The sequence below is a fragment of the Solea senegalensis genome, linkage group LG19, assembly GCF_019176455.1.
Source record: "Solea senegalensis isolate Sse05_10M linkage group LG19, IFAPA_SoseM_1, whole genome shotgun sequence".
NCBI lineage: Eukaryota > Metazoa > Chordata > Actinopteri > Pleuronectiformes > Soleidae > Solea > Solea senegalensis.
In genome coordinates this window covers 11,696,940-11,711,852 of record NC_058038.1, presented here as the reverse complement: position 1 = coordinate 11,711,852, position 14,913 = coordinate 11,696,940, and the positions used below count along the sequence as shown (strand labels likewise).

Here is a 14,913-nt window from a genome sequence, read left to right as displayed (position 1 = left end):
CTTTTTCCCTCTCTGTGACAACATCAGAAGTGTCCTCACATACCTGCCAGTGACAAGTTCAACAAAGTCACAGTGCAGCTGCCAGCAGCTGTCTGCTTGACTTTGACCTCACTTCCTCTCTGATACAGTCTTGTCTTTCACTGTCATTGCCTGTCTCTCTCTCCATCTCGTTGCCTTTTGTCTCCCTCTCTGTCTCTGTCACATCTCTGCCTTTGTCACATCCGTCTCTCTGCCGTATAGCACTGTCGTCTCCTCTCCTACGGTTGAGCAGGCAGTGTATTTGGCATTAACTTTATTAAATGTAATATTTTATGGCAACTAGCATCCAATTACTTCTTATTTGTAATCTTTACGCTGACATTTCAAGCTGCTTTTTTTTCTGAGCTTTACAAGATAACGTACACTTACTGTTTGACAGATGTGTTGCTACCCTTTTTGGGGAAATCGACTTTCACTTTCTTCCACTTTGCCATCAACTTTTGGCTTCCTGAACATTTGGTCAGAGATCCTGGTGTCATAGGCTTGAATAAGAGATTATAACTCAGCTCAGTTCGTACATCCATAGGATATTAGACTTAATTAGAGGGAGACAACGAGACACAGGTGAATCTAATGAGGGCGGGGCAGACAATCACACACAGGCAGGAAGTGAAGTGATCTGAAACAAGAGGAGAGGTAAGTTTTCAAAATAAAACAGGAAACATGAAAGAAAGAATGAAAATACATGACCTTAAGGGAAATGCCGAGATGTTTGTGAATCACTTTTATCAAACTCTGTTACCTTCTCTCATTTTCTACGTTTGACATTTGTTTTCACACCTAACATATCTAATAATTTACATTAAAGCAGCAAAGCAAGCGTCTTGTGTGACTGCTTCCCTGGTGTTAGTTTGTTAATTATGCTCCAAAATGCTCCACCAGTTTTCCCTCAGACACGTCCAGTGAGTAACAGAGCTGCCACAAATGTTTTGAAAGACTCGTTGAAACACTCCGGTGGTCATGTTGTAATGTCTGGCGTCGGATGCACCGGAGCGAGTATAAACCAGGCTTAAAGCACTATCTGTGCACACAGGCTGCTTTATTTACTCCCTCCTGGTGAAGCGTTTTGAGCAGATTAATATTGCATTTCATTGCTATGGAGATGATATTTAACTGCATTCGTCGTGGAAACAATCTGAATCATCTCATTCATCCGTCTAAATAAGCACATTTTCTTTCCCGGCAATTGCCAAAACATGATTGCATGGCTTCAGCGTGTCCAAAATGCTGCCCGCCAGACTGCAAACCAGACAAAGCATAATCACATCTCCTCATTTTCGGCTTCATTTTGCTGACTGCGGGTCCATTTTAGAATTGATTTCATTAAGGTCGTGTTAGTCATCTCCCACTCAGTGTGGAAGACAGCGCAAGAACCGTGAGGCTTTTACACCAAGATAAATTCACCTCTGGTGAGGGTACCAGGAAATATTCACAACAGATTCCCACTGTAGTCTTTCTAAAGCACATTCAAGCATGTGTCATGTTTTATTATTCATGGAGTCAGGACATTGTCCCTCTCATCTCTTTAACACGACCTTTGGATGGAAGTGACCCGGGTTAAATCCCTCTACAAACCCAGAGTCATCGGCAGCATTAATTAACAAGGAAAGTCGTCAGAGAACAAAAAAAAAAACAAAGACAAGAGCATTGATGACCAGAAATGTGGAGCCGTTCACTGTGGGAATAATTAGTTAATTATGTATTTAATAATGAGGATTATTGTTTGAGCATTGATTAAAGGTTCATGAACAGAGACTGGCTGGTTCAGACGCTGTCAAAGTTCATGCAGTCACAAGTGCAGTCTGTTCACCTTTAGAGCTTTACACTGTAGTGATGAAGTCATCAGTGTAAATTAAACTGCCAAAGGTAAGGGGGTTTTTTTATACAGTAACACTCACAGTAATTCTCTCTGGCTTTTATCTCTTTGTCCTTGCCTTGGGTTTTTTTCTGTCTAAACTGTCTGCACATATTTTTCTCCCTTCTTCCATGTTCATCTAAATGCTGTAGTCGCTCCCACTTTCCTCCTCCTCCTTGTCCGCGTCATTAGATTTAATGCCGAGACTCGACCTTGTCACGTCCCAGACAAGGTTTTCTTTTCCCAGTGCCCATTTTTGCATATTACTCGTTCCTCCTTTCATGTCTCTGAACTCATCATTTAGGGTTTCAAGTGTACAGCGTTGCTTTACTTTTCTCACCGCTACACGGCTTCTCTCTCATTTGTGTCTTTGCCCCGTGTTGTTTCCAGGCATGGCTGACGGAGATCCATGAATATGCTCACCAGGATGTTGTGCTCATGCTGCTCGGAAACAAGGCAAGGGAAATATTTGTTTTGATCAATATTTGCAATCGTCAACACTTTTGGAATCGTTTGTGTTTTTCTCAATAATTAAAACAGGCTTTCTTGATTTTTCAGCTTCCTAAATGTGAATATTTTCTGGTTTCTTTGCTCCATATAACAAAGAAATCATTAAAACCTTTGGTTTGTGGACAAAACAAGACATCATTTCCAGGTTTGGTAAAGACCGAAACAAGTATTCCATTAATCAAGAAAACAATCAAAATATTAACCGATTATGAAAAGAATCGTTACAGGCAGCCGTAGTCGGTTCTTTAGTCACATAATAGAAGTAAGCAATGCTCTTGACACATACACATTTCTTACATTCTTTGACTTTTCTGTATCTAAATTACAATTTTGGAAACTTAAAATTAGAACTATTTCGTATGGGAGTTTTGCAGTATGACAAAATCGAAACAGTGATGGATTTCAAAGATAATTCTGGCAACATATCATTTTTTTTTGTTAAGGTTAAATGATATGGAACTTTAACTGATCATGTAGACAAAACTGGATTTACTGGTGCCAAAAAAACTACATAAATGTGTCAGAGTGGAACTGAGTGGCATGTTTCTTCTCTCATTAAAAATAATCAGGGCAACCTATTCTGAATCACATCCTCGATCTTTTCAAAAGGTTTGATTAAAAGCTTGGATATGATTTGATGAAGCTCTTAGCGTTTGACACTTCAAATGACACAAATGTTAATTTGCATGTATTTTGAAAAAGAACATGGGAAAAGCCACTGGAACAAAGTGTATAAATAAAATATACAATGAAGTATATATATAAACATTTGCATAAGATCTGACAATCCATATCAATATATTGAAATGTTTTAATCTCTGTCACTCACATAGACGGGTAATGTAGGGATATCATTGGGAAGAAAAGAAAAGAAAGAGACGGATGAGGCAGTAATACAACATTATGGTTGTCAACAAACAAACAGGAAGAAAAAAGAATAGAGAGTATCTCTGCCTTGGAGCTCTGTCTAGTTTTAGTCTCCAGTGAGAGTCAGTCTTGACGGCTGCCACCAATACAAATTATATTTTTCTACTACATAGTACTGCCTCGCCTCGCCTCGACGATAGTACCTCCTCAATGTAGGCGGAGTCATCGCTGCACGGCTGCATGAAACTGCCGTGACTTCATTTTATACACGACACACACAAACTAGTGACAAGTGACTTGTAAACCAGTTGTTTTCGGTGTAACTGAATCATTAGACTCAATAAAAAGATTAGTTCATTATACACAGACTCACTGAAGGTCACTGAACTGAAATACAGCAGCAGGGGTTGTGATGCGGCTCGCGATCGCCGGCTTTCAGCAGTGCTGTTGCTAAATACACCAGAATCCTCTGTTAACTATTGAGATATTAGACATTTTCGTGCTAAATGATGGAGATTAACCCCACGTTTTCAGGATTGTTAAGTCTTTTTAACTGCATTGTTCAGTTTGATTCTTGTGCCTCTTCCTGTGACGACGCTCTCAAAGTACGAGGTACCAGGTACTATTGCTAATGGAAAAGCAAAATAACCGATAATAAGTTGAGTTGCGTTAGTGGGAAAGAGAGGCTTGTAAAAGGTGTTCACACTTGATTTGTCTCCCGTCTCACTAGGCTGATGCGACCCATGACAGGGTGGTGAAGAGAGAAGATGGAGAGAGGCTTGCTAAGGTGAAAGAAAATGAAGGTTTTGGAACACACAGCCCTCACTGCGACAGCTGTTGTGAAAAACCTGTATCCAACATGTCAAGAAATGACATTAACATCTGCTAATTGTTGTGCATATATGTGGAGGCAGCGCCTTCTTTTACTGTTATTTATGTAAATGTAAATTTAAGGTGAATGAAAGGTAAATAACATTAGGAATATTTTCACTTGTGCTTGTTTTCCTCCAAATTTTCTGCTCTGAATAAAATGTGCCACCAAATAAGAAATACCGCACACTGATATTAGATATGCAGATAAAGAACAGAATTCCATCATTTGTGATTTTTCTGATTTGATGAATAATAATAATAATAATAATAATAATAATAATAATAATAATAATAATAATAGCAGAGCTGCAAATGCATCCACCACACACTGAATCCAGGAGAAAACATTTTTAACATCCCACTGCTGGACTGTTTCTGCACAACAAGGTCCACAAAACATGGAGTAATCACATTTAACTTAAGGCTAAGAGCTGCAGTGCAAAAAAAAAAAGGACAGATTATCAGTTTATATCAACACGGACTGAGATAAAAAAGAAGAGCCCTCTTGCCTCACAGCAAGAGGGCCACCAGTTTGGTTCCCAGTTCAACCGTGGGTCCAAAAATGGGTAATTAGGTTAATTGGACACTCTAAATTAGGTGTAGGAGGATACAGCAGTAGACAATGAGTGTAGCTCAGCGCTCATAGAGAAACTGAAACCTGTAAAAAGTTAATTTGATTGTTTAACGGCAAGGATTTTTAACTGTCAATACTTTGACACCGCAGGAGTTTGGAGTTCCCTTCATGGAGACCAGTGCCAGGTCGGGTCTCAACGTGGAGCTGGCTTTTACCGCTGTGGCCAAGTGAGTATCATTCTGTCTGCCAGCATTGAGAGAGATGCTTTGACACTTTAATGCTATTAAAACATTTACCAACAGCTAAAAAGGTGTTTTTAAAACACGACCGTGCTGTCAAAGGCTTTAAATCATAGCGACCAAAGTCAAAAGGGTTACTGAAATCTATAATTACAATACAAGTGTTGTTCAGTTCACAGGTTTGCTTCTTGTTAGTACACATGTGCACTTGCAAGTCCCACTTTTCACAAGTTATTTTCTTCCTTTGTGTCAGGGAGCTGACGCACAGGTCCGTGAAGGATCCCAGTGAGAAGTTTAAGCTGCAGGAGTATGTAAACAAGGAGATGAAGAGCACTGGGTGCTGCAGGTCTTAAAGCCTTCTCCAGTCCCTCTCTGGATTTACTGTATGTGTATATCACTCATCTTCACATACAAGTGTGTGTCTGTGTGTTTATGTCTGACCTGATCTGAGATGAGTAGTGAGCTCCGGCAAAGTAATAAACCTGTTTGTCCTTCCGAGTCTCCGCTCACAAACCGCTCAGTACTCCGTTGCCCTGCACTCATCTCACTGCCTTCCATCCATCTTGTTTGTCTCATATAAATAACTTTGCATTACTTTGTGTGATTTTATCACCGACTGACTTGTATTTTAAAGCCATTTATGTCTGACTTACACTTAAAGGAAATTGATTTGAATTCTGTATTCTTGTTGAAGACACAGGTTGTTGATATAATAGATGTATAGTGATGTGTCCTCTCTGTGTTTGTCCGTATTTTAGGCTCCGTCGAGCCACTTTAGCTCACCAGCATAAACGCAGTCTAAGAATTTCCATAATAATTCAGCTGTAGAGTTTTGGAAATATATGTCTTACTTAAAATAGAACGTACAACAAAATGAATGTTGCTTTTTATATTACAAAGATATGGAGCATAAAACTGCATCATTAGTCAAATTAAACTATTATGTTGGTAGATTTAAATTCAGGCTAAGTGCAAAAATAAGTAGTTTAGAAGTAATGGAAATTAACAGACACAATTATTTGGGATTTGTTTTTCTATTATAGAAAAGCTGTGATGCAACATTTCTTCTAAATAAAAATAACAATGGTTGGTTTATAAATTATTTAAATAAAAATATTGGTTTGACACGTAACCTATTGGGGGTTTAATGGTGTAAATACTTAACTTATTTCTGCATGTCTCCATGGGCCTTTGGAAATAAAAATGATAGTAACTGAAGCATTGTACATGACATGTATATTTCCATTGTTACTCTTTTAGTTGCTCTTGTTTTCCATTCATAAATAGAACTCATAAAAAGAGTTATTAGTGCCACCATGGCCTTTTAAAAAATAAAGGCTTATGTGCCTCTTTTTATATGACAGTTTCTTTTGGGGGTAATTTCATCTCAGTCGTAACTCGAACTATATCTATTTATATCTATATAGTATTTACTGTACAGTCACTCATCTTGATGTTCTCTGTATTGATTTTGCTACTTACTAATGTGCATTTTCTTTCGTGTAAGTGAACATTAACCACAATAAAAACAGAAGGTTATGTGGCTTTTACCCTTTTAATAAAGACCATAGATCACATTCACTGGCACAAAATGGCTTCAGTGTGCTCAGAGCATGTGTGCAGTGGACATTTATATCAGCAAACATTTATATCAGCAAATGCATAAATCATATTTTTAATCCACTGGTTTATTAAGGCTTACATGACTTTGCGCGCGTGTCTGTGGCTGTGCGTGAGGAAAAATAATCAGGGGACAATACTGGTTTGTTCTTTACAGTTCTTTACACACAAAGCTGTTTACATTCAGCTGACTGAATATGCATTAAGATTTAAAAATAGCTTATTGTGCCCACAGCGTTTGGCACTGTTGTTAAAAGCTGCAGGTGGCAAATTAGACAAATTAAAAATAGATAAATAAAAATAAATATTGTACTCAAACATGGAAACAAATGTGACAATTTGACAATGTATTATTCCTCCTACAGACACAATTGACATTGCTGTCAGATTACACTTTTAGTCTGCCTATAACTGGTCACAGAAAAGCACTGCACTTTTAACACCATACGGAAATCTCTCCACATCTGAGCAGCCATACAGACATACTGTACAAACATACATGCATAACGACTGTCCTATTTCAAGTATGTACATTACACTACATGACAGATGAGTTCGACTAACATTCAGAACATTAGGCTCCCTGGAACATAATGTAGATTAAGCATGACAGTTGAGTAATTGTGAGGAAATATAATTGCAGATGAAAACCATCTCATCTTAAGTTCCATGTCTTTGTCAACCTTCACTTTATACGAGCTGTCAAGTCCATATGTCCAGTTCCTCAGCAGTAGAACATGGTCATGGTTTGTGTTTAAAATAGGCCTCCACTGCAGAGAGAAATGGAAAATATTGATGTTATACTTAGCAAATTTCATACCGACTTCGCTAATAGTTACATTTACCTGCATAGTCCTGAGGCAGCATCGGCCTGTTGATTACGGCCTGAAAAGCAGCCATCCAGTCTTTCTGTTCGTCTTCAGTCTCACACGTAACGGGGAACTTCCTGTCTGGGGTCACTATGGTGATACCAAATGGCCAGGCGTAGCCCTGGATGTTGGGAGGGAGGCCAGGAAGCACAGTGTAGTAGTTTTCCTTACTACCAATGAAAACCTCACCTCGTGCGTAAGCATCCTAAAAGCAGAGAGAAGAAAACAATCTTCCTGATTTCACTCAGCAACTCTGAATATTAAAGTACTCCAATGTTGATGCTTCCACATTTCAGCAAACAGCTTATTTTGATTAATAAATAATAAAAAAACACAGCTGCACCATCTACTGGTTGCATTGTGTAACTGCAGCAGTTTCTTCATGTCACGCAGCTTTGATACCAGTGGATCTTTGAAGTACATGAGTCTCCTGTCATCCATCGAAAACCACCTCTTCTTGAAGCCCTCCGTGTGCTGTGGAACAAAACCGAGGCCCAGTTCAAACAGTTTTCATGATTCATAAATAACATAACAAGCTTGCCATATTTTTCTGGTTTAATTTATTATGTAGTAGTAATATTAAATCTTTAAAAAGAAAACATATAAATGCCTTTACCTTTGGACCAGTCTTCTCCATGTAACCCTCCTTTATGTAGTTCCTTGTTAGCTTTGGCAGCAGCTGGACAAACAACAAGCAAATACTTGAACTCTGAGTTTTAACTGTGACCACATTTTAACTGTGAAAACATGTCAACACATCCTTTATTTACCGTTTTATTTTCTGAAGCTAAAAGCTTGAAAAGCCAGGAGAGAAATAATAAAAGTCATGTTAATGAATCTCAAATGAACACTCACATCAGACTTGGGAGTCCCAGGAAAAGCCACCTGCAGGTAGTTAAACCTGGCTGCTCGGATGGCATTGAACCAGTCCACCATTTCCTTCAGGACGGGGCATCAGAAAGTATAATGACTGACTCGTACATTCTTAATGCAATGGAATTTGTCTTAATTTTCCTCTTATTCTATGATAAACATTAATATACTGATTTGTAATGACAGACAATTTCCACCAGATGGACACACATGCTCCTGCCTCCTTGGACACACTACACCATTGCTATGCTGATCTAACCCAGCAAAGAGAGAGAGAGGCACATTGCCCCTCACCTTTCCATCCTCGTGGTAAACAAAGATATTCCTTGTGCTGTTTTCCTTCAGATAGGTTATCTGCAGGCCATGGGCTGTGCCAATTTTTGCTGGCTGGAAAGTGGCATTCACAGTGTTGATTCTCATTATGGCTTTGGGCTCTCTGGCCTGTAAAGAAATACATTTAAATAGAAGAGAGTCAGTGGTAAAGTCTTGTCTCCTTGTGTCCTCAAAATGTTCGCTATCGCCTAGTTCTCTCCTCCACCAGCTTTATGGTGGCAAAACATGGATCTTGTACTTAATAACAATATATAATACGCTGTTTTAATAAAGTTGGTCAAACAAATACAGATGAGAAATAGAGACAGCACTCACATCATGCTTGTTGAAGTACTTTAAAACCCCCTCCCGTTCGGACAGAATAAATTTTCGGTTTAGGTATTGTCCATTGTCTCTGCCTCGTTTCCATAGAAACCCCTCTCTATAGCCTAACCAGGAGCCGCAAGGGCCCCGGAGAGAAGAAACAGAGAGACAACACATCAGAATTTTAAACAAACTACTGAATAACTTGAATTCTAAAATAAACTTGAACCCAGAAATAAAAAAAAATAAAAAAACTCTCAAATAACAAAAACAGAGGAAAATGAAGCTACAATTGATACTTGGACGCAGCAGAACAATATGTTAAACACATATGGCATAAAATACTTGTGAAGTCCACTAAACATTGTAATTTTGGCTTTCTCCCCACAGAAACCACACGTTCTTTAGTTACTAGCCAGTCTCTGAATATCATCATCTGTAGTTTGGTGCCAGGAAGTTGTGTTGAAATGTTTGAGGTTTTTTGAAAGTAGGTGCCTACTGAGAGTGGAAGTGAGCTTGATGGGAGATAAGGTTGCTGGTTAGAAAACTTATAACCCTCAAATGTTCTGTACGACATCAGGGAACTACATATTATACTATATAAATATAATATAATCTAAAATTACGGATTAGTGCAGTTTCAATATTATCATCATGATAGGATGATTGTATTAACTATATGGTTAATATAACTTTTCTTTGTATCCTTTCAGCCAGTACATTGCGAGTTTATTTATTATGCATCAGTGGTAATCGAGAGTGTGAGAAATATTACACGATGTAACCAGAAACACTGCTGATGGTTGTAAAAGAAAACAAATATCTGTAATACTAAAACAATTATTGCACACTTTAAGCTTACGTTGTAAACGTTCTAAGCAAGCTAAGCAGTGGTGGAGGGAAGTACCTCTGCTTTACTACACATAAATATTTCACCTCCAAATGGCTACACACTGACTTCTCAGCGAGAGCCACCAGAGGAAGTGCAACGTTACTGTCCTTGACACACACACACACGTAAATGTTTAGCATTAAGACACTTCAACTATTGATTTTATTTAGTTAGTTTTGTCCTTTGACCCTTCCTTTTCTTCAGTTTGAGTCTTCATATGGTAATAAAGTTGTGGTTGACCACAGACAGGGGTTAACTATTGGTTGAGCAACAACTTCTTCACTTATTCATTTATTCAACAACATTTTGTTGGGTCAAACTGTCCACAAGGACGACACAGCAGAGAGTAGAGAGGAGGGATATATATCGTTCACTGTAACACTGTCGTGTCAAATATTTGCTCCAGTGCATTAATCTTTCTTCACACCACTGCTAGTTTTACTTCCCTGCCTACAGTCTATGGGCAACGTTATGTAGAATACTCGTCCATAAAAGAGGCCATTCTTTGTCTATGGCAGAGCCACATGTTTGTAAACCTCTGCTCAGCACAACACAAGAGGCCATTGACTGAGCGGGAGAGAGAGACAGTTTGACAGTCATGAGACTATAATAATAGAGCTTTGTTTTGTCCATCTCAAAATGCAGAATTTAATTCTTCCACTTTTTGTGTGTTTGTAGTCCATAGAGCCATTTTGCCTTTTTGTCTGTGACACATTTTATTTGCCAGCTATCAGCTTTCTCCACTTGTCCTGCAACCGTTTAATTTTTAAATGTCATTCTGTGGAGATAAACTGGTTAATATTGTGTTCAACAAGTACATTGGCTTTGTGAAATGTCAGGCTCAATTTTAACTTTTTAATAATTAAGTTTTTCTCTGATCACTTAGTCCAAAGGAACTGCTTTTGGGGTTTTTTTTTACATCACAGTCTGTTACCTCATCATGTTACTGTAAACCTGACTCAGGTTTTACAAAATAACCTCACAAGTAACACAACAATGTCGTGAAATGTTTTAGGGTCAGAAACCAGGTTAAACTGATTTTACTTTTGCACAACGTCCTGTTTCCGGCAAAGAAGTTACAAAGGGAAACAGACAATAAAACTTGATAGACGATGTGGTTGGTGACCATCTTGTTTTATCAAAAAGAACTGTTAGACATGGCTTACTCTAAACACAGCTTCCAATTTCCCCTCCAACTGTTTTAAGCGTAGTAAGTTGCAGTCAAGCAACTCATTTCTCAACATCAGATCTGAACAAACACGATAGTGATGACATGAAAATAAACATTGAATATATTCATTGTAAACACCTACAGTAGAACATTCATATTTATAGCATTGGTCAACACTCTTGAACAGCTGCAAGTATAGAGGGAGAATAAGACTAATGTGTGTAGTTATATGCAGTCTGTAAGGAAGGGAGCTTAGCTCAGTGACAAAAGTGAGAAACACAAGTAAACAGAAGTAGGTGGCATTAAAAAATATTGGTAATGAAGAACCAAAAAAATTGAGACACACATGGAGCTCTCATTTTCAGGAAGAAGACTGGTGTGTTTTGAGCTGATAGAGACATCATTTTTACCTGCCGAATATGGCTCCTGCTTCTCGACACACAAAAACTCCTTTCTTTCATACTTGGCTCGGATCCATTGATCCCGCAGGAGCCTGCAGGAGAGATGATGTGACGGACACTCAGATGTTTACTCCAATTTTTTTCAGCCTCCAGGTGACAGTTCATGCTAATGTTTTTACTGATGCAGAGTGACATTCCATTTTTTTTTTTTTTTCAATGGCAGGAAATAGTAGAAGTCAGCCTCTATTGTGTCAACTAATAAGTGATTGAGCTTTTTAGGTAAAAAAAAATCATCTCTACAGTCACTTATAGATTACACAAGTGGTAACAACACTTCAGATATTAAAGAGACAATATCAAAGACAGTATCACTTACGTGCAGTCTCTGTGTGTGGGTTGGTAGTAGAAGGCAGGAACTATCTGTTCATATTTGGCCTTGGCAGCATTGTTACCCGCAGAGTCCATAAACTGCAGAGGCGAAAGTACATGAATGTGTATTTGGTTGATGAGGGCAAATTAATGCAAATACACACACAGACACACACACTTTGTCTCTGTGACTTCAGAGTACATTTACTTGATTCATCTCCTGAAGGCTTATTCAACTTTTAGCTGTAAATACATGACTCTGTAAACTGAATTCCATGCCTGTGACCTGTGACTTTTTCAATCTCAAACTCTCAGGACCAAACACACACACACACAGTGCATCTGCTGGCTCATGCATCTGCATTGTCAGGACATATTGAATAAACACTTGTCTTACTCTGTGATGCAGGGGCGGAGCGACAGGCAGAGAGCGATGCTCACAGTGGAGCAGAGTGGGACAAATGAAGTCACCTCGTGCCAAGTTTTAGATCATAATCAATGCTTGGCCTTCAGTCACAAATGGCCTGGCTTTCTTCTTTGTTCATGGTATGAGTACAAATATAGTCAGCAGCGCTCACCTCCAACTCAGAGGAGCTCCATGGATCAAGCAGGACAGACTTCACCTTGCTGATCTGGGCAATGTTTCTATGGAGACCTGAGCAGCTATGACACACAAACACTCCCAGGGTATAGGATGCCCACTCTGGCTCTGTGAAGCAAAGATATATACATCACACAGTAGAAGTGGTTTTCCTATGTCACATATATGCTCAAATTAGTGCACACAGGAAGTGGGTGGACTGAACTTCTAGCTCAGCTTGACAAGTGATCAATATCTAAGTTTCCTGTGTGGTGGAGGGGGTGAGGGAGTAGAGTCTATCACATTTCATAAATACCTACTTAAAGATCCATATCTACATCTATATATATATATATATATATATATATATATATATATATATATATATATATATATACATACACAGATATAGATATGGACCTATATATAGATATATAGTTAGATATATCATTTAAGAGAATAAATTGAACATATGTTACATATAAGTATGTTTCAAGACGTATTTACTCACTTCATAAATTAAAAAGTGTTTGGTTTTCATAGCTTTCAGAAGAAGCTTGTTGTTACAGCTGAGCAAACAGCTAGCAAACCAGCAATTATTAAAGCTTATTATAGAAATATAGAAGAACAACGTACTAACTGGTGTGTGAAGTCCACCATAGTATACTTGCATGCTTGTGAAAGGGAGGGATAAGCAGTCGGGCTCACAATTAGATGTCACTAATTCTTAAGACATTGTGAGCCATCAGTACCTATATTTAATCATCATCGTTGTCGTCCTCTGAATAAACATTCTTATGACTGTTGTAAATTCATAGGTATTATAAATTGTGTCTGTTAAGTTAGAAAACCAAACAAATTCAACTTTGTCACACGTCACCCAGTAGTGTTTCAACCCTCATAAAGATTATGTTGTATGTAGTAAACAGGACTTTAAAAAAGGGACAAAAGATACAATTACACAATTTATACAACATGTTAGTTTCCATCTTCTTCGAGCCAAAGCGTACAAACTGTACTATGTTATCACAGGACAAATTAACAAGTTGATTTCAATTCAGGCTTGTGAGGAAACAGACACAGACAACACCTCTTCTACTTCAAAACCTCACTTTCAGAATGAAGACCTTACTGCAAGGTAAGATTACAGCTGCTACTGTGGTTATTTTGTAAGTGAGACAGAGAACTAGGGCAGTGTGAAGTGGACTGTATCAGTGAGCTGCAGCCCTTGCAACCACTGATGATGACAACAAGGGGAGAACAAGTTCACAGTAAAAAAGTACTTCCTTGTGCGTAATCACAAAGATGCACACAAGCTGCATGAAGCAGCTGTAAAAAGAGACATGTGGTGGTGCGAGGTCTGTGTTACATAGAATCCATATAATGTCCAGTCAGCAAATAACATTACACATTTGGCATTAAAGAGGAATTGAATAGGGTCCGTATTTGTCATATATATATATAGTAATGGGAATTAGATTATTTTTATTTTAAATATAGAATAATTACAAAAAGCGCATACACTTACACCGTGTTTTCACAAGTATCTTGTGAATATCTTTCACACCTACACCCAGAGATGGGCCTCATTGAAACCACATCTGCTTGCACATGTACTCAGCTGCAGATTTGATAAGAGCAAACCGGTGTGACCACATCTACAATTATGAGCCACTGTCCAGATGCCCATTTGACCCCTAAAACCTAAAGACAGCGTGAAAACATTCTCCTGAATTCGTAAAGAACAACTTACGTTCAAAGTTTGAACTTCTGAGGAACTAATTGAGTATTAAAGAGATTAAGGAGCAGAGGTCACTAAAGTGATAGCTAGTACTCCATCCTACCTGCTGCTCCACAGTCGGCACAGTTTCCATTCCCCGGTTTTTCCAAAAGCTGTTTCAGGCACATTCTGGTCTTTTCTTGGTCCGTAGCCATAATGAGAAGAATTATATTCGGCGCACGGCGGCTGAAAACCTCAAATGCCCATGCGTCAAAGTTTTTTTGAAAGCTCTGGACTCGTTTGGTCAGTGCGTCGTTGAGCGCTGATACTATTTAGGTGGAGGGCAGCTGAGAAGCGGAAGATGGTTACAACAAGCACAGATCCTTCTCCTTCTCGGACTTCTCGAAAGTGAGACCCCAAGCGGTCATTATGGCGAAGCACAAATACATGAGTGGTCAAAACAATGTGTGGCCTGCCTCCAAGAAATTAAAGATAAATAATGAAAAATAAATAATTGCATACAAATTGTAGAGACATATTGTATTATTGCTCATTTTTCCTAAAGCGGGTAAATCATGATACAGGTGTTTCCAGTTATGTTGATTAAAAGGGAGGAGCTTAGATCACGGGTGAGTTTGCTTCTACCGTCACAACAGTGTCCCAAAGGTGAACAGTAAACATGTTTTTATTATTTGTACCATAATTAATTTCTCAAGCTGGTAAATGATTACTTGAAATGGAAACATACTTACACCACTGATGCACTCACTGTGAAGACATGCATGTTGCGATTTCTCTGATGTAATACATCATTTGGCACATGTA

The 14,913-nt window shown here is 38.5% G+C and overlaps 2 protein-coding genes across 3 annotated transcripts in view; one reads left to right on the top strand and one right to left on the bottom strand.

Moving 5' to 3' along the window:
• Window positions 1-6,175, top strand: part of LOC122784702 (ras-related protein Rab-26) — a 33,649-nt gene extending 27,474 nt beyond the window's left edge. The window contains exons 6-9 of the mRNA XM_044050018.1: window positions 2,285-2,350; window positions 4,002-4,058; window positions 4,869-4,945; window positions 5,211-6,175. Coding sequence (XP_043905953.1) covers window positions 2,285-2,350; window positions 4,002-4,058; window positions 4,869-4,945; window positions 5,211-5,310 — 300 coding nt within the window. The 3' untranslated portion in view covers window positions 5,311-6,175. The remainder of the gene's footprint in view (window positions 1-2,284; window positions 2,351-4,001; window positions 4,059-4,868; window positions 4,946-5,210) is intronic.
• Window positions 6,176-6,498: 323 nt separating this feature from the next.
• LOC122784700 (arf-GAP with dual PH domain-containing protein 1-like) lies at window positions 6,499-14,476 on the bottom strand. Of its 2 annotated transcripts, XM_044050015.1 has the most exons (11): window positions 14,213-14,472; window positions 12,367-12,497; window positions 11,796-11,887; window positions 11,429-11,511; window positions 8,968-9,080; window positions 8,614-8,760; window positions 8,302-8,385; window positions 8,063-8,125; window positions 7,849-7,920; window positions 7,423-7,651; window positions 6,499-7,347 (listed from the first exon to the last, which is right to left on the bottom strand). In XM_044050015.1, the coding sequence occupies exons 1-11, from the start codon at window positions 14,301-14,303 to the stop codon at window positions 7,319-7,321; spliced, it is 1,134 nt and encodes a 377-aa protein (XP_043905950.1). In that variant the 5' UTR covers window positions 14,304-14,472; the 3' UTR covers window positions 6,499-7,318. The 2 variants fall into 2 exon arrangements, with proteins under 2 accessions (XP_043905950.1, XP_043905951.1); XM_044050016.1 differs by lacking the exon at window positions 6,499-7,347 and having other exon boundaries at window positions 7,473-7,651; window positions 7,790-7,920; window positions 14,213-14,476.
• Between the last annotated feature and the right edge of the window lie 437 nt (window positions 14,477-14,913).